Source organism: Jatropha curcas, chromosome 6 (assembly GCF_041381405.1).
Source record: "Jatropha curcas cultivar XTBG-Jc1 chromosome 6, XTBG_Jcur_1.0, whole genome shotgun sequence".
Lineage (NCBI taxonomy): Eukaryota > Viridiplantae > Streptophyta > Magnoliopsida > Malpighiales > Euphorbiaceae > Jatropha > Jatropha curcas.
In genome coordinates this window covers 2,669,618-2,687,030 of record NC_143156.1, presented here as the reverse complement: position 1 = coordinate 2,687,030, position 17,413 = coordinate 2,669,618, and the positions used below count along the sequence as shown (strand labels likewise).

At 32.9% G+C, this 17,413-nt stretch overlaps 2 protein-coding genes across 4 annotated transcripts; both read left to right on the top strand.

The window, feature by feature from the left end:
• Positions 1-2,437: 2,437 nt before the first annotated feature.
• On the top strand, positions 2,438-8,427 carry LOC105629639 (ATP phosphoribosyltransferase 2, chloroplastic). Its single transcript, XM_012211254.4, has 11 exons — positions 2,438-2,849; positions 3,456-3,515; positions 4,654-4,767; positions 5,508-5,573; positions 5,675-5,782; positions 5,902-5,985; positions 6,620-6,721; positions 6,802-6,915; positions 7,004-7,084; positions 7,424-7,543; positions 8,117-8,427. The coding sequence occupies exons 1-11, from the start codon at positions 2,577-2,579 to the stop codon at positions 8,210-8,212; spliced, it is 1,218 nt and encodes a 405-aa protein (XP_012066644.1). The 5' UTR covers positions 2,438-2,576; the 3' UTR covers positions 8,213-8,427.
• A 2,611-nt stretch (positions 8,428-11,038) lies between these two features.
• Positions 11,039-16,652, top strand: LOC105629638 (putative magnesium transporter NIPA4). 3 transcript variants are annotated; one of them, XM_012211253.4, is made up of 9 exons: positions 11,043-11,785; positions 12,820-12,876; positions 13,193-13,283; positions 13,363-13,523; positions 13,615-13,742; positions 13,841-13,978; positions 15,368-15,460; positions 16,028-16,133; positions 16,267-16,652. In XM_012211253.4, exons 1-9 carry the CDS (start codon positions 11,611-11,613, stop codon positions 16,374-16,376), a joined length of 1,059 nt encoding a protein of 352 aa, XP_012066643.1. In that variant the 5' UTR covers positions 11,043-11,610; the 3' UTR covers positions 16,377-16,652. The 3 variants fall into 3 exon arrangements, with proteins under 3 accessions (XP_089578895.1, XP_037493772.1, XP_012066643.1); XM_089722769.1 differs by lacking the exons at positions 16,028-16,133; positions 16,267-16,652 and adding an exon at positions 15,739-15,968 and having other exon boundaries at positions 11,039-11,785; XM_037637844.2 differs by lacking the exon at positions 15,368-15,460 and having other exon boundaries at positions 11,041-11,785.
• The last annotated feature ends 761 nt before the right edge of the window (positions 16,653-17,413 follow it).

Genomic DNA, 17,413 nt, shown 5'->3' with positions numbered 1-17,413 from the left:
GTTTTGTGGTTAAGAACTGTAGAGTTTTGAATCCAATCACACTGTAACTGGGCTTCAATTCCATGGCCCAATGTTTTATTTGGTAGAAATAGAAACCTTAAAGAGAAAATAAAAAATAAAAAATAAACAGAAATAAAAATATAGGCTTGTTTTCTAAAAATAAATAATAAGGGTCCGATTTTATTTTTAAAAATCTACATCTTTTTTTTTTTTAATCATCATACAAAAAATCTAAACTACTTAATGACTTTTTTAAAACTGTGGTTTGGTTCATAACTTAGCTTAATTGACTTCTGTCCAATGTTTTATCTCATGTAGAGGGACTCAATAATAAAATGGGAATCAAGATTATATTAGAAAGATTAGCACTAGTTTTAGTAATGAAAACAAAACTCTCGTAATTCAACAACTGCCATTTTATATAATTAGTTCAGTTATAAATAGAAAAACCAAAATCTAAAACGATCGTCAAACTTCAGAACTCTCTTGTTTTGATTATTTAAGATTCGTTTATTTCCGTAAAATACCCTGCATAAATATTTTTTCCACAATTTTTTTTGTTGTTTGGAGCACTCAGAAAAATAAGTCAACAAAAAATATTTTCTTAGACAAAGAAAAATTAAGTCATTTTTTAAGAAAAATAACTTCTTGTTTTCGATAGGGTAAAATATTTTTCGAACATTGACAAACTTTATAAATATATATATTTTTAATTTATTAATCATCGTAGTCACTACCACCAGTCACCACTTATCATCAACTACCACCACCAGCGACTTTTTCATAATTTATATTTTTTTTTCATCTTCTCACGTTTAACAATAAAATTATAAAATTTCTATTACTATTAATATTTTTAATGGTCTTACGAGATAAAAACTTTAATACTTTTAACTAATTTGCAATATTACAACCAAATAACGGAAAATAAGTTATTTAAAAAATATTTATCAAGGAAAATGGAAATATTTTCAACAAATTATTTTTATACATGTTATTTTACGGAAACAAACAGAACATTAATATTTCAATGTTTAGATCATTTCGAGCCAATTAACTAGATAGAACGTAATCATGTTAATTTGATTCGTTTTGTTTTTAAATTTTTATGGCGCGTACACTTGATTTTATTCAATATGAAATGGTTTTAATTAAATTGGCCGATTTTTTACTTATAGTTAGAGACACTCTCCATAAAAATAAAAATAATATATTCACTTCAAAAACTTTTGAAAATATTTACATTATACTTTATAATATATATAAATTATTGTGTATTTAATAGTCATTTTTAAGGATATACCAAAGGAAAAAGACCTTGGGGATGCCAAAACAATCGCAAGTTTCTTTTTTTTTTTGAAATTATCTGAACTGAGCTCAAATCTACTAGATTCGAAGCTTAGTTCGATGAAATTAAGCTTGGATCAAAACTCATGAGTCTGAAATTTTAAACTTGAGCTTGACTTGAAACTTAAGTTTGAAAAATTTTTCAGATTAAGTTCGCTCGAGACTTGAGTAAATATAAAATAAATTTTATACATAAAAGTTCAATAAGACTCAACAAGCTTTCAAGCCAATCATTGAAGTTTTTTGAACTTTTTCAAATTGACCTTGAATAGTTTGCAAACCAGCTCAACTCATTTACATTTATGATCATTTTATATTTTTATAGTAATCGTCAGCAACCACCAAATACTACCTATCAACAACCACCGTTAGCTTACAATCAGATGGACCATTAGGTTTTTTGGACCAATTTTTATGAAGAATTGGCTTGTGGCCTATACCGTTGCATAGGGATGATCACAATTCTGTTTCAAATTGAAACCATAAACTTAAAATTCAGTTTCGGTTTTTCATTTTTTTAAATCAAAACCAACGGTTCCAATTTGAAACCGTGAAAAATATAATTTTAAAGAAACTCCTAGCTTATTTTTTATTATAATTTTTTGAAGTAATTTTTAAGAATTTTTATTAATTTGATTTAATTTTGTTCATTAGTAATATTTATTATTATTATTTATTCAAGCTATAAATCTTAAAAATATTTTTTAAAATATTAAAATATATTATTTAATTTTAATTTAAAATTGAAATCGACAGTTTTAAGATTATTTTTAAAATCATATAAAAGCGTTTCAATTTTGATTTTATTTTTTTATAATCAGAATTAACGTTTTTGAAATTAAAATACGCAGTTCTGGAAAAGTGGTGATGCCCACCGCTGGCTAGTTACTGAATGAACGCGAGGGGGTCCAAGGCAGAAGATCTTGACGCATATGCGTATTAAGTTGTTATAATGAACACGATGGGGTCCAAGGCAGTAGATCTTGACGCATATGCGTATCAACTTGTTATCATACACACGGCCGTATTTACCAAACATCAACTATCGTTCTGAAAACAGAATCTAAACCGCAAACTGACTATAGTGAATGCAATTTCTTCCCCTTCAAAATCTTCCTTTTTTTTCTCACTTGGCCGCTTCACATCAACGGCGGCGTTTCTCTCTCTCCTTCTCTCTATAATTTCTCCATTTCTACTCTCAGTAGAGCTTTGTTTTTGCTAAGAAAACCATGTCTATGTCTCTTCTCCATCCAAATTTCCAACAATGCCCCGCCGCCTTCTCTTCCTCCACCTCTCTCTTCCCGTCCCATGCGTCTTTTCGCATCATTTCTCTAAAACCTTCTGGTCCTTCTTCTCTTAGACCTGTTTTCTGTTGCATATCCCAGTCTCAGGTCTCAGTTGTTAATGGCGGAGTCAATACTAGAGCCTCTGAGAGGAATGAGATTCGTCTTGGTTTGCCTAGTAAAGGTCGCATGGCTTCCGATACTATTGATCTTCTCAAGGTAATGCGTGAAGGTTTCTGTTTGATTCCTAAGAAAATTATGGGTATCGGGAGGAGAGAGGCATATTTTGTTTTTGAGTTGTCTAGCAGTGAATGCAATCGCAGAATTCAATTTGATTTGATTATAATAGACTCTGCTTTGGATTAGTATAGCTACAGGTGAATTAATGAAACATTCAACAAGCTGTTGGAAAAGATAGGACTCGTCAAATTCGGAATTTTCTTACTAAATTGATTTAGTTAAATTAGTTAAAATTTAGCTTTTAAGAATATGGTAACTTAATTAACGATGTGTTTGGTTGCTGAGAATATGATGAAGAGTAAATAAAAGTGGATTTTAGAACTTCAATCTTACACTTTTATTGTACCAGGACTCTTAACTAATATTTCTAGCATAGATGAGTAAGACGATGTCTAATCTTTTTATTTTCTGTTGCCTAGTGAAAACAATATCGGACATTATATATATATATATATATATATATATGTATGTATATATATATATATATATATATATATTCTAATTTAAGATGTTAAAGAAGTTCTATTTTGAGTTCCACCTTCGATTTTTGAATTCCAACTGATTCATTCTGTACTTTTTGTAAAGGACTGTCAACTGTCCGTCAAGCAGGTCAATCCTCGACAATATGTTGCACAAATTCCTCAGGTTTCTCTTCTATCTTTCTCTTTGAAGCATGCACATTAGGGTAGTTTTTGATTTTGATGTGAGTAATTGAGAAGGGCCAGTGCTTCGATATTTTTGAACCCTTTTTTTTCACACTTTGTTGGGAATGCATAAATAGGTGCAAATGATGAGTGAATGGAAAGCTACTACAACCAGTGTTTTCCCAAAACTTGTGAATGTTGGTGTAGTTCAGACTAAGCTTAGTGCTGAGTGTGAATGGCATGTTAGGTATTCGTTAGAAAAACAACTTTTAGTCAGTTCTTGATTATTGTGAGTAGTAGTATAGCTCCTGCTGCAATTGTGCGACTTTTGCATGTATCTGTGACATAAGGATCTGCAAATGATCTTCATTTATTTGCAGCATCTTCTCCTATGAGGGATGGACTTCTGTGCTGCTGTCACATGCAATTGTCAAATCCATCTTCCTTTTGTTTTATTTTGGTTGTGTACGTGTCTGGATTTTCCACTTATTTTCTAATATCTAACAGTCATGTCCTTCTAGTGCCATGTCATGTGAGCACTGTGCAAAGGAAAAACGTACTTTAAAGTAGCATTTTGTGGTACTTTCTGGACATCCCATTTCTAATATGTGTTGTATGCTATCAAATAACTAGTAAGACTAATGTTTATTTGTTGGCTAGTCCATAAGTGGTAAGGTGTTAAAATTGCAATATAGCTTGGTTGTCCGTTGTTACTCCATGTGCAACCACTGCCATAATTTTGGTTAAACTTGCAGTTCTCGTCTTTGCGTTTAGTGTTGACTATAATATGACAAATGTATGAGCAATGTTTAATCTGGACTTTGGACTTAGAACTTGTTTTATTGACTGTCTATGTTTAGCTGTTCCCAATTAATTGATCCATGCCTTGATACTTGTTTGCTCTGCACAATCTTAAGCTTGTAGTCTAAAATTTTTAACTCAATTTCCTCCTTTTTGAGCTTGTTAGATGTGGTCTTCTTAAGTTGTACATTTGATTTGTCAGATATGGTTATAACACTGTTTATTTATGGCAATGCAAATTTGTGTGTTTACATTTGCTTAGTTTTTGTTTTTATTTTTTTCAATTTTTTCGGTAGATGAATATGGATAAATGTTTCATATGTATTGTTCTTCTGCAGCTTTCCAACGTGGAAGTCTGGTTCCAGCGACCTAAAGACATTGTGCGAAAATTGTTATCAGGAGATTTGGACCTTGGAATTGTTGGTTTTGATACAGTCAATGAATATGGACGGGTAAGCAGTATCCTTATTTGAGTTGGTTCCTTTGAAGGTTTATTGAAGCTACTGATACATCCACAGGCATAGCCAGAGTAACTGGTTCTTGGAACCAGAATCATTTCTATTTGATCTCTGTTTTTGCTAATTATTTAGACCGGCACAGGAATGATATATTTTAAATGTTCCATATCATAGCGATTAATCTACATGGTTGTATGCTTTTGATTGATTCCGAGCTTGTCTAATGATCCATGAGGCAATTTGTCATGGTTTGTGCTTTTAGCGATTGCTTCCTATACAAATCACCAACCACATGAAGGATTCTTGAATGTAGTAGCTGATGCTGCTAATGACCCTGTTAGAAAGACATCTGAGCATTTTCACCTCCAAAATATATATGCATATTTTTAAGATACTGCAGTGGGCTCATAAACTGTGCAAAACTGGACATCCTGGGTATAGTTGGTATGGAATCAAGTATTAATCAAATTTTAAATGCTAAGCATCTACCAAAAATTTCATGCATTTTGTCAATTTTAGTTTTTCCTTTTGGTGCAATTGATGCCAATTTGTGTTGCTCATGTTTAATATGAGAAATAAAAATTGTAAAGCCTGTAGCATGCTGATATTCTCATTCTATCATTTTCAAATTTATTTTTTCTCATTTTTCCCAGCTTTGTATCTGTCTCTTGATATGAATATGGAGGAGTGCACTAACTTAGAATATTGATATTTGGACAAAAATATTTTTGCAGGGGAATGAAGATCTTATCATTGTTCATGATGCTCTTGAGTATGGGGATTGCCGTTTATCCCTTGCAGTATGTTTTTTGCCTTTTCTCTTGGTTCAGATGTAGTCAATTACAACTTTAGCACACTGATTTTAGTAATTCTGTCAATATAAAAATTCTTTTGGTTTCAGATTCCTAAATATGGGATTTTCGAAAATATAAATTCAATTGGAGAGCTGGCAAAAATGCCTCAATGGACAGCTGAGAAACCCCTCAGAGTTGCTACTGGCTTCACTTATGTATGTTATGTATCAAGTTTATTTTTAGTGCATAGTTAGTTTTTCAAGAACATTTTGTTGTTTTAGTTTTGTACAATATGGTCTTACTAATATTTTTTTCTTCCCTATCTTATGCCCAGCTGGGTCCTAAATTTATGAAAGAAAATGGATTGGAGCATGTGACATTTTCAACTGCAGATGGAGCATTGGAAGCTGCTCCTGCGGTGAGACAAAATCCTCTATCATTTTGCAGAGTGAATAATGTTTGATCTAATATAAATTAATGTAACTGATTTAGGATGCTGTCAGCCTGTCACTAATTCTTAATCATGAGTCAGCATTTGATGCATTGCCTCACTAGGAAGGTGGCTGGAAGTAATTTGATTAACTTCAAATTTTTAGATTTTGCGTAGATAATATGAAAATGCTCATATGTTTTCCTTTTTCCTGGTGCTTTTTTATCTTGTAAATTGTGCATCAGGCAGTGCAGTTAAATTCTTTCTTTTTACTTGCTGTTCACTTACCGATAGATGAGTTAATTCTTAGGAAGCGACTATCTTGACAAGCTGTGGACATTGATTTACTAATGTTTCAGGTGTGCACAGCATGCTCCAATTTGGAGTTTTCTCATTTTCACTTTCTCTGGGTTAAAGTTTCTGTAGCCCAGTGGTTTAGGCAATGGAATTTGATGATGACATATTCAGCTTGATCCAAAAAAATAGATCACAAGCATAAACAAAAGTCCTATTTCCCTTACAGTACTTGCTTGTTTCTTGGCTTGAGAGTTTCATATCTTGAAAAATGGTGCTTATGCTGTGGCCATGTGTATTGATACAAATAATTGTCTTTGCTTTTAAGATGGGAATAGCAGATGCTATTTTGGATCTTGTGAGTAGTGGAACAACATTGAAAGAAAACAATCTGAAAGAAATTGAAGGTGGAGTTGTATTAGAGAGCCAGGTAAGTTATGAATATATATAAAATATATACTTTATTAGCATGTAATTGTCATCTTATATTAAAGCTAACCTATTCTTCAGGCTGTTCTTGTTGCAAGCAGGAAATCCTTAATGCAGCGGAAGGGTGCCTTGGACACAATTCATGAGATTCTTGAAAGGTTAGAGGCACATTTGAGAGCAGTTGGTCAGTTCACGGTGTGTATGTCACATATTTAATTCTGTGCCCCCGTCCACTTTGTTCTCTTTGCTTTCTAGAATAATGGCGGTAACACTTTCATGGCAGGTAACCGCAAACATGAGAGGAAGTAGTGCAGAGGAAGTGGCTGAACGTGTACTGAGCCAGCCATCTTTATCTGGGTTGCAGGTGAGGACAAGATAGAAGCTATCTCACTTCTATCTGGAATACTGTGACTGGGACCAATTTTCTTGTGGGTCAGCATACACCCATTTTCTTTGGAATTTATTCTCCTTTTCATTTCAAGCACATAGTTTTTCTTTTGTATGGAAGAGGAAGGGAGTGGAGTTAATAATGTATCTGCTGTTACCTTAGTCCTGCAGATTTTTTGGAATAAATCCTTTTGGTTTTCCTCAAAAGACTTGCTTAGGACTGTGGCTCATGATGCCAAGATTTGAGATGCTTTCCACTTAGACAATGCCTTGGGTGATTTTAATTTCAAGTACCTTTTCTTTTGTTGTCACACAGGGGCCTACTGTAAGTCCTGTTTTCTGCAAACGTGATGGAAAGGTTTCACCAGATTACTATGCTATAGTCATTTGTGTCCCAAAAAAGGCATTATACAAGTCTGTACAGCAACTAAGAGCGGTGAGTTACCTAATTGTCATATAATTTGTAATATTAAAAAATGGTATTTCTAACTTTGGGTTTGCCAGTAGAACCTTTAAGTCTAAATGTAGAAGGCTCAATATTTCCTTCTCTTTTTCCTTTCTTCTCCTTTACTCTTTTGCTTCACCTTTTGGTTTGGAAGTTGGGGAAGATCTTTATATGGAGCACCCAAAGTGGCTTAGAGATCAAAATGACAGATATACTTATGGGCAAAATTACCCTTTGGATGTGTTACATGGTATCTAGTTCTGACTTCTGACCGAATCACATAAACAAGCCAGAAACTAGCATAGGGTAATTCATGTACTTTGTTGTTGGTGGCCTCTCTTTTTCTCTTTCATTTTTTGTGACCTTTATTTCTGAATGGCATATATTTCACCCAACTGTTTACACTGGAATGATGTTCATGTTTTCCCATCTCTGCTCAAGATTTTGTACCCAATTCAAAATTTGACTTGTAGAACGAATTTAGTTCAAGTTTACAGATACTCCTACTAATTGCTATTCAGTTCAACTATTTATTATTGCTTATACTCTAATGTTCTTTTGCAGATTGGAGGTAGTGGAGTTCTAATTTCTCCTTTAACCTATATTTTCGAAGAAGAGACTCCAAGATGGCGCCAGCTTCTTTCAAAACTTGGGCTGTAGCTCATTGCATCCAATGTTATTATTACTTCTCGTTACCGTTGTGCAGCTTCTTGAAATATTCAGGATGTCTGATCGGTAAATTATCTGCTCTTGGCCATATTCCGAGTGTTTAAAACGTGCAACAAACTGGACAGTTTACAAAAAAATTTTGTAATTTTTCTGTATTTTATGTCAAGCAACTTGAACTCCTTAAATGGATTTTCATTCAAGTTTAAGATTCTGTACACCACCTCATATTATTTTACTTTAACATTCAGAATATGTTAGCATGATACGTTTCCAAGTTCATTTTACAACTCTGATTTGTGTCGGTGTCAAATGAAACTTGGCAGTTGACTATTGTGTGTTGATAGGCAATGGTATAGTGTGGTGAAGGACATTCAATAATATGTTTAAACCATATCAAATCGAACCGCAATTGCATTGCGTTTCTTTATGGTTTTATGTGGTCCTTCCCATTCCAAAATATGAAAATATGGTTTGGATAGAAAAGTGAACCATTACCATAAGTTTCTGATTTCAAGATTTTGTAGTGATAGTAGTTTTTTCAACCCTATGTTTCCCAAAATTGAATTCTCGGGTTCACCGATATTTACTTTCTATGCTGCAAGATGGCTGTAAATTGTAATTGTCTGCTTCGACTTACAGATTTACATGAATTATTATCAAAAATCTTGTCGTCAAATAAGTGAAAATGAAAGGTCAACTTCAGTATCATGTTTATTTTTCTCTGTGAAAAGCTGTTACCCGTTAAGCATTATTATAAAAGTTAAAAACGAGAAGGTGATCATCCTAGTTAAAACCAACAAAATGGAGTTAGATTAAACAGACAAACCAAAAAAACAGACAGACAGACATGACATTGTTGTTAACAACAAAAAAAAAAAAAAAAAAAAAAAAAAAAAAAAGAAAAGTTTAGGGCCCATGAAAATCATCACTTAATGAAATCAACACCACAGAAGGAATGGCCCAAAATTTAAGTTAACGATTCTGATTTTCTCATGTGAAATTTCCTTTCTCACACGACCAGAAAGCCTTATCTTTTCTTCACCCTTGTTTTCCTTTTATTAGAAAGAAAGTACCTTTATTATTCATGCATGCCAAATATTGAAAATATTTAAAATGTATTTTTTTTTCTAAAAACAAAAACAGACTAAAAGAATAATTTCTTTCCTCTTTGACTTTAGATCATAATTGGATAATTGTTTTTAGCATTACATGTGTGTACCTATATGTGCATTACTGACATTGTGCACCACACATCACTTTTATTTTTATTATTTTTTTTAAAACGCTAAAATATTATTATGATCCATAATCCATTTGGTCTCCTAATAAATAAAGAAATAAAAGAAAATACGATCTCATGTTATTTAAAAATCCTTAATTTAATTTCGAGTAATTAAGTCATTTTACATATTCATTTTCTTAATTTTTTTATTTAACTTGTTAACCATAATGTATTTTTAAGTAGAAAAGAGGTTTATATTTTAGTCTCCCACTTCAACATTTAAAATGAATAGATAAACCTTCTAAACATTATCAATAGAAACAGCTGGTGAATGCACCCACCAAATTTTATCCCCTCTTTTCGCCTACCTTCCATTGCATAATGAACATACAATTTCAAGAACCAAATCTTATCATTGAGCCCACTCAAGATCCTCAATTTACATTTTTACTATTTTTTTTTTTTTAGTAACCAATAATGATTTAAACATGAATCTATTTTAAGATCATAATGTATTTACCACTAGGTTATGTCTCAGTGCGCATTATTGCTAATTTTATTGAGCCTTCCTAAAAGCACAAGGGTTGACATTAAAAATTTTGAATTAGAAGTTAAAAAATATGATCAATCAAATTACTAAAGATTTGATATTACCAAGAAAAATAATAATAGTAATATTAGTAAATAATTTGTGGTAAACATGTAAATTTTGGGTTAGATTTTTCTCTCTCTAGGTGATTACATGTATAATTTACAAGACATTTTTTTTATATATTATTCTTTATCTTATATAAATAGAAAAAACAAACAAAATGTTTTTATGTTGTCTTTTCTTTTTTATAGAATGTGATATGATAATGGTTTTATTATTAACATTCCACTTTAAACATTTTTCTTTAAGGCATCAATTTAACAAATCAATTTAAATTAACTTCCTAATTAACTATAATAAGCAAGAATGATATGAAAAACAAATAGAGTAGTCTAAATTCTTGGGCAATAAAAGTATATTTTTTTCCCTTTCTTTTTTTTATTATTTAAATTTATAAAAAAATGAAAGTATTAAATGAGTCAAAGATACTTATGGATTATTTGAGATTTTGCATTTGGAAAAATTATTTCATTGTTTAATAAATTTAATCAACTTACTTCAAACATGCTTATTAAGTTTGATTTCATATTCAAGCCTACCACTTCACAATTTTTTTAAGCGAAATAAATTAATTGAGTTTGAATTTGTTTTTTCAAGTTTGAATATATATTTTATGAGAATAGCTCGAACTCAACGGTAGTTTGATTTAGACGATTCATAGTTTCACTTTAATCTTATATAAATTTAATATTATATTAACTTGAGAAAAAATCATGAATTTGAATATAGATATATACTAAAAAAATTGCATATTTTTATTAAAATTGGCATTTCAAAAATGTTTTATGATAAAATATGATGAAATAGAAAGAACAAAAATAAATGAAGTGGACAATGAGCAACTATAAAAACAGCTTTCATCATAAAATAGAAACAGCAAATCATAAGAAAACTAAAAAAAAAAAAGGAAAGAGAATAAAAATTAAAGAGATAAGAGTGTTTCACTCATCAACCTTGAGTCGGAGAAGAGTCCTCCTTTTGGTAAAACAAATTAAGAACCGTTTCCTCTCTCTCTCTCTCTCTCTCTCTCTCTCTCTCCTCTTCCAATCTAAGCAATATCACAGCTGTATTCACCTCTCTTTCTGTCTCTCTTGTGCTCTCTCTTTCTTTGTCTTTCTTTCTTCTTTCCTTTCTTTAAGCGCCGACACAATTCTTCAATTTCTTCCATTCTGATACTCTCTTATTCTCTTTTAGATCCAATCTTTGTTTCTTGCAGTTCAATCCCGAGTCCAAACGGAGTCAATTTTACCATAGAACACCGATTTGGACTAACCCACCTGAAAAAGCTTTGAGCTTAGTCTGGAAGTTAGTTCTAACCGAGGTGGGTGTGCCTGCAAAATCTGTACAAAGCCAGCTACAAAATACAAATCGCCTTGGAATTTTCTGTCTTTGACATTTTGGTTAAGTTGAGTCTATTGAAGTTGGTGCTACGTAGGAATTCGTAGAGAAATGGTGGTTTCGTGATAAAGGGTGATCAGTGGAGAATTTGTTGGTTTCTTTTAGTTAGGTACAGCCATGGAGACGGCAGGGGCAACGACCACTCAGAGCTTGACGGACTCCTACAAAGGCATGTCCTCTGATAATATCAAAGGTTTGGTTTTGGCGCTATCTTCAAGCATCTTTATTGGTGCTAGCTTCATTGTTAAGAAGAAGGGCTTGAAAAAAGCTGGTGCTTCTGGTATCAGGGCAGGTATGTAATTGTTATATCATTGTGGATTCATTTGTGAATTACAAAAAAGTTTGTGTATTCAGCTGCTTATGTTGTGTGGAAATGCTGTGCGCTATGCATTGATTTGATTCATTTTGGATCTATGTTGCTGTTATATGTGATGCCACATCAAATTTGAAGATCGATCTTCTTCACATGGAGTCTTTATTTAGAAAGCTTGTTAGATAATTTTGTCTACTAATTCTCAATGAGATTCGATCAGGCAAGAGGGCAGTTAATTGATGCCAATCATTAGATTCTTGTAGATCATATTAGATTGGGCTGTTCATTATTTAGTTAACTAAGGGTTTTAGAAAGCGCGTGAATATTAGTTTCACTTTGAGTAGATTTGGGCCACTGCATTCTAGTTTGGGATTTTGTATATAGATTTCTACAAAGTCTCAATTTTGGAGTTTAATCTTCTCATTTAATGGAATAGTAAAGTTGAGCTCCATGGCTCCTTGTGGTGAACAGACGACGTTCTTCTGTTAGTTTGTTTAGGCTTGTGCTCATTTTTGTACAGCAATGTAATGGCAAAGTGGTAATCTGGACTTCATGTGGCTCCATGTATAGGGCAATTTTGTGAAGTTTGGTTTTGGGAAGATCCATTTCTTGGACTAGCAAAATAAGCATTTTAGAGAATAGTGTTTTATTATGGCATTCTACCTGCTAGAATGTTGATAATCGGTTTAGTTTCTTGATAATTTGGGTGAATCTAATTTTTCAAATTCACAACACATTTGCTGTGGATAAAAATTCCTTTGCGATAAGATATATAAAGTTCCAGTGTGCAACTTTTTGCGGAGCATGTATTCAAATTTTTTTGCAGTCTCTCTCTTTCTCAGAAAAGTTGAGCAATCATTTCATTTTTAATTTATTCCTAACATCTGCAAAAGCTATAGGGATTTTTATGCCACTATATAGGGCTTGTTTCTGTTTTGCTCTTCTGATAAGCCATTATGCTACTATGATTTTCTATGAATTTCACTGATTAGTTGGTTCATTACAATTTACAGGTAGTGGAGGCTATTCTTACTTGTACGAACCACTTTGGTGGGTTGGCATGATAACAAGTGAGTTCTTTTATCGTACAAAATTTGGGTGGTTTTTCTTCTCTTGCTATGTCAATTTATTTAAGTTTCCCATGGCACAGATCATAAAGATCAGTCAAGTTCTTCATCTTTCAAGTCTTTAATTGGTTCTGACAATTTTAATACAGTTTTCTAAAGCCATCTTTGTATATAATTTGTGATCACTAACACACAAGTCTTATGATGTATATGTCGTGCTCTGATCTATGTATGTTGTCCAGTCAACACTTCGTTTGCTTATATTTCAAGCTTTTGTTAATAAGAAGCCCATACTGATACTTGGCTGTAATTTCAACAGTGATTGTTGGAGAAATTGCTAATTTTGCTGCTTACGCCTTTGCACCTGCTATTTTGGTCACTCCCCTTGGCGCTCTCAGTATTATTATCAGGCATGACAGATCCTTGCAAAACCATCCCATATTTAAGTTTATTATTCTGTTATTGAGTTCTGATCTTGTTTCCTTGCAGTGCGGTTCTAGCACATATTATTTTGAAGGAGAAGCTACATATCTTTGGAATTCTTGGTTGTGTTCTTTGTGTTGTGGGTTCTACAACTATTGTCCTGCATGCTCCTCAAGAACGTGAAATTGAATCAGTGAAAGAAGTTTGGGATCTTGCTACAGAGCCTGGTAATGGTCGACATCTTGTTTGCATTCTGAATGGACTATAATAAAGAATGGATTTAAGAATGGAACATTTGATTCCCTTTTCCCCTTGCAGCTTTTCTGTTCTATGCAGCTTTGGTCATAACAGCTGTATTTGTACTGATATTCCACTATATCCCTGACTATGGTCAGACACATATAATGGTTTACATTGGAGTTTGTTCTCTTGTTGGTTCTTTGTCGGTATGTATCGTTATTATGATTGTTGGTAATTTCTTCTGTTTCTTTTTCCATGTTATTTCTTTGCTGTAATTCATATGTTCAAAATTTCTTTTTGGCAGGTAATGAGTGTTAAAGCTCTTGGAATTGCATTGAAGTTGACTTTGTCAGGAATGAATCAGCTAATATATCCCCAAACATGGGCCTTCACTTTAGTTGTAATTACTTGTGTACTTACCCAAATGAATTATTTGAACAAGGTAACAGTTATTTTTTATCTATTATTTTATTAGTTTGTAGGTTTTCATAGCCAGTTTATCTACTTGAATATCTCATTGCGCTTGCCAATTTTATTTTATTTACAAATTTAAACTTTGAGTACCTAGTGCCTGTTTGAAAATGGTGGATGTTGTTAATACCTTTGAGATAATATTTGTCATGATTGTCACTGACTCAAAACTTGGAAAGGGCTTCATACATCAAGTTCCTTGCAGTAGGGCACCCTTTTGTTGCTATCTATTATGCTTTCTATTTTTTTAAAAAAGCAATTATAGTGTGATTAATTGGATATTATAGAACAAGGGGAAACATGATTATGCCATCATGACATGCAAATTTGTGTTCTGTCTTTATCGATGAACTTGTTGTGGGTATCACATTGATGTTGTGCTGCACCAAAATCGTCCGGGAAAGTAATGAGCCCATTAAATGTGCAAGGAGGTTGTATTAGAAAAGATGATTTTTTTTTTTTTCCGAAACTGAAAAGAATATTATATCATAGGATATAATTGCTTTGCTTTAATAGGAAGCAACTATGAAAAAGGATGAAATAATACCAGTTAGGAGTCTAAGATGAAGAGAACCAAGTGTTTTTTGGTTTTTGTCTAGGCCTAATATTTGCATTAAATGATTGTTACAATTTTCAAAGAGAGCAACATGATGATGAATATCAAACCACTTTGTATTGACTGTCTAAGCAGTCGGCCATCAGAGGCAATGTTGCCACTCCTATTGGCTGAATCTGACTTACCTTCTCTTAGTGAAGAAGTCATATCTTTCAACTGTATGATTTCTGTGCTGAGGATTGAGTATTTCTAATCTGCTAGTTAATTGGAGTAGAGGGTCAGTTATTTTTTGGTATAGTCAGGAGTATGATGTGAGTCAAATGTCAAATCAAACATTGGGCGGAGCACTTTTATTTTTCTCAATACTTCTTCGGCTCTTTAGCATTGCTATTTGACATTTCTCCTAAAAAGTGAAGGGTTCTTGTGGATCAGTCTGTTCATTTTGTGAACTAGTAAATATTAGAGTTACTAGAATTGTATGAAAGAGAGTTAAAACTGGGAAGCTTTTGAATTGAAAAATTCTGTTCACTGTGTTATAGTTATTAATGTCTAATGGGTCTTCCTGGTGTTTATAAATGAGCCATCAGATGACTTGAATAAATTTTTGACTCGTGGTGAGAGTGCTGTTTAACCATATCTTTTCAGTCGTTGAAGCTTAGACCTAAAATTAGAAGTTGATTTGCATTTATGTGGGCCTTAGACCTAAGATTTTTTCGACTATTTACTGCTTATTTTAGCATCTGCAAAAACAACCTTTGATTGTTACTTTCTCTAATTTTTAATTTTTGGGTTTTGCCTTTTCAGGCACTGGATACATTCAACACTGCTGTTGTATCTCCGATTTACTATGTTATGTTCACATCACTGACCATTGTGGCTAGTGTAATAATGTTCAAGGTAGATTTTCTGCTAACTTCCAATCAAAACATAATGTTGCTTAATTCACCTTTTTTTTATTTTGCTCCGAGTTTTTCATTCCCTTTACCTGAATGATTAGAGATGTTAGAACTTTCTGATGGAGCACATTCTTTAAAAGAATCCAAAAAAGGCTTAAACCATAAAATAAAAATCTGCAAAACTAAAGATTGAAAAGCTTAGTTTTTTGATATATTATATTTGGTATTCTTAGAATTAGGTCTGATGCTTTTGCATTTCTATCATCAACCCTGTTTCAGAGTCTGCTCCATTCCAATTTCAAATAACCATGCTATTACTGGCTCTTATTTCATCTGTAAGTAATAAGCTCTTCAGAATAGAATGTGGCAAAGATTCACGTAGCTTTTAGCCTTCTGAATCTCAGAATTTTACAAGATATGTATCTTGTACTTTAGCACAGTATTGGACCCATGTATGTTCAGTTTGGTTTGTATTTGTTTTTGGCTTATAAAGTTTTTTTTATGCATTTTAATTCTCATTTTGTCAGTGATCATCAATAACCAACATTGAAGTTCAATTGTTTCATAGGATTGGGATAGGCAGAGTCCAACTCAGATTGTTACAGAAATGTGTGGGTTTGTGACTATCCTATCAGGAACCTTTCTTCTTCATAAAACAAAGGATATGGCTGATGGTATGCTCTTGAAATCATTTACCATTGTTATCATCATTATTGTTATTATTATTATTATTATTATTATTCTTAGTCTTCAAGGTTTTGCATATGCAACATGTTGACAATGTTCTTGGTTGCCATGATTTTTTAGGGTCAATGTCTCTGCCTGTAAGACTTCCTAAGCACTCAGAAGAGGATGGCTATGGTGCCGAAGGCATCCCTCTTAGGCGTCAGGAGTCATTAAGACCATCGCAAATTTGAACACCCATCAGCTTTCTACAGACTTGATATTTTGGGGACGCACTACCTGACGTCAACCTGTAGTTTATGAAAGTACCCCCATCAGTTTCTTTTCGGGATACAGTCAGGGAAGGGAAGGTGAGATTTTCCCCTTCCGCGTTTCTTTTTGGCTTCACCATGAGTCTAGCATTAGCTGTTGCCTTGTATACACTCCCCAATTCATACGGAAAGAGTTGGCCAATGTAATTTTGAGCACATTGGTAATATATAGTGCATCTTTATTCCATTTATCACGAATTGGTGAGTTAACAAAATGTTTCCCTTCCTATTTTATTTATATTGCAAGAAAAATATACGTACAAGCTTTTCATTCTTGATAGATGCCTGGCAATATACAGTGCCTCAATTTTTGAATGAAGCATATCCCTCCATGTTTATTGCAAGAATATTGAGCTTGCAAGTTGCTAGTTTGCGACTAATTTGGTGGATGCTTTGCTTGAGAGATTTTCATTTTTGTGCCAATTAACGCGATCAGAGGGAACTACGTACACGCAAAGCAACTTCTTAACAAATTCTGATGCTTAATTCATTATGTCGATTGATGCCATGTGGCCCCATTTATTCTCTTCACCTTTCTTCCAATTCATATCTGATCTATTACTATTGACTTGATGCCTGAGTACCGGAAAATAATTGTGGAGAACCAGATTTTTAGAAGGTCGAATAAGTTTGCTTTGCAATTTCACCATACAATAATAAATTCCCTGCGTTTAACATATTAAACAGGGGTTAGTCACGCTTTATATTCCAAGAAACCTTAACTGAATGTCTTTGTAAGTCCATTAACAAATTTAGAGAGAACCTTGGACGTTATTTCTAAAATTAGACTTCACTCACCTTCCACTCGATTGTTACAAGAAGTCTTGTGTGCTAAATAATCAGAATCTAGGCTGAAAATTATGTTTACTTTTATTTAAGGTGCAGGTCTTGTTTTCATAAAGAAGCCTAAAGAATAAATGCACAAATGAATAGCCCTTTTGATACTGCTAGTCCGCTAA

What these genes read in the sequence shown, in the direction of transcription:
- LOC105629639 (XM_012211254.4), top strand. Translation starts at nt 2,577, where the DNA reads ATGTCTATGTCTCTTCTCCATCCAAATTTCCAACAATGCCCCGCCGCC. An exon ending in TTGCTACTGGCTTCACTTAT is followed by an intron (nt 5,783 to 5,901) that starts GTATGTTATGTA and finishes TCTTATGCCCAG; the next exon opens with CTGGGTCCTAAATTTATGAA. An exon ending in GAGCAGTTGGTCAGTTCACG is followed by an intron (nt 6,916 to 7,003) that starts GTGTGTATGTCA and finishes CTTTCATGGCAG; the next exon opens with GTAACCGCAAACATGAGAGG.
- LOC105629638 (XM_012211253.4), top strand. Translation starts at nt 11,611, where the DNA reads ATGGAGACGGCAGGGGCAACGACCACTCAGAGCTTGACGGACTCCTAC. An exon ending in GCTCTCAGTATTATTATCAG is followed by an intron (nt 13,284 to 13,362) that starts GCATGACAGATC and finishes GTTTCCTTGCAG; the next exon opens with TGCGGTTCTAGCACATATTA. An exon ending in AAATGAATTATTTGAACAAG is followed by an intron (nt 13,979 to 15,367) that starts GTAACAGTTATT and finishes TTGCCTTTTCAG; the next exon opens with GCACTGGATACATTCAACAC.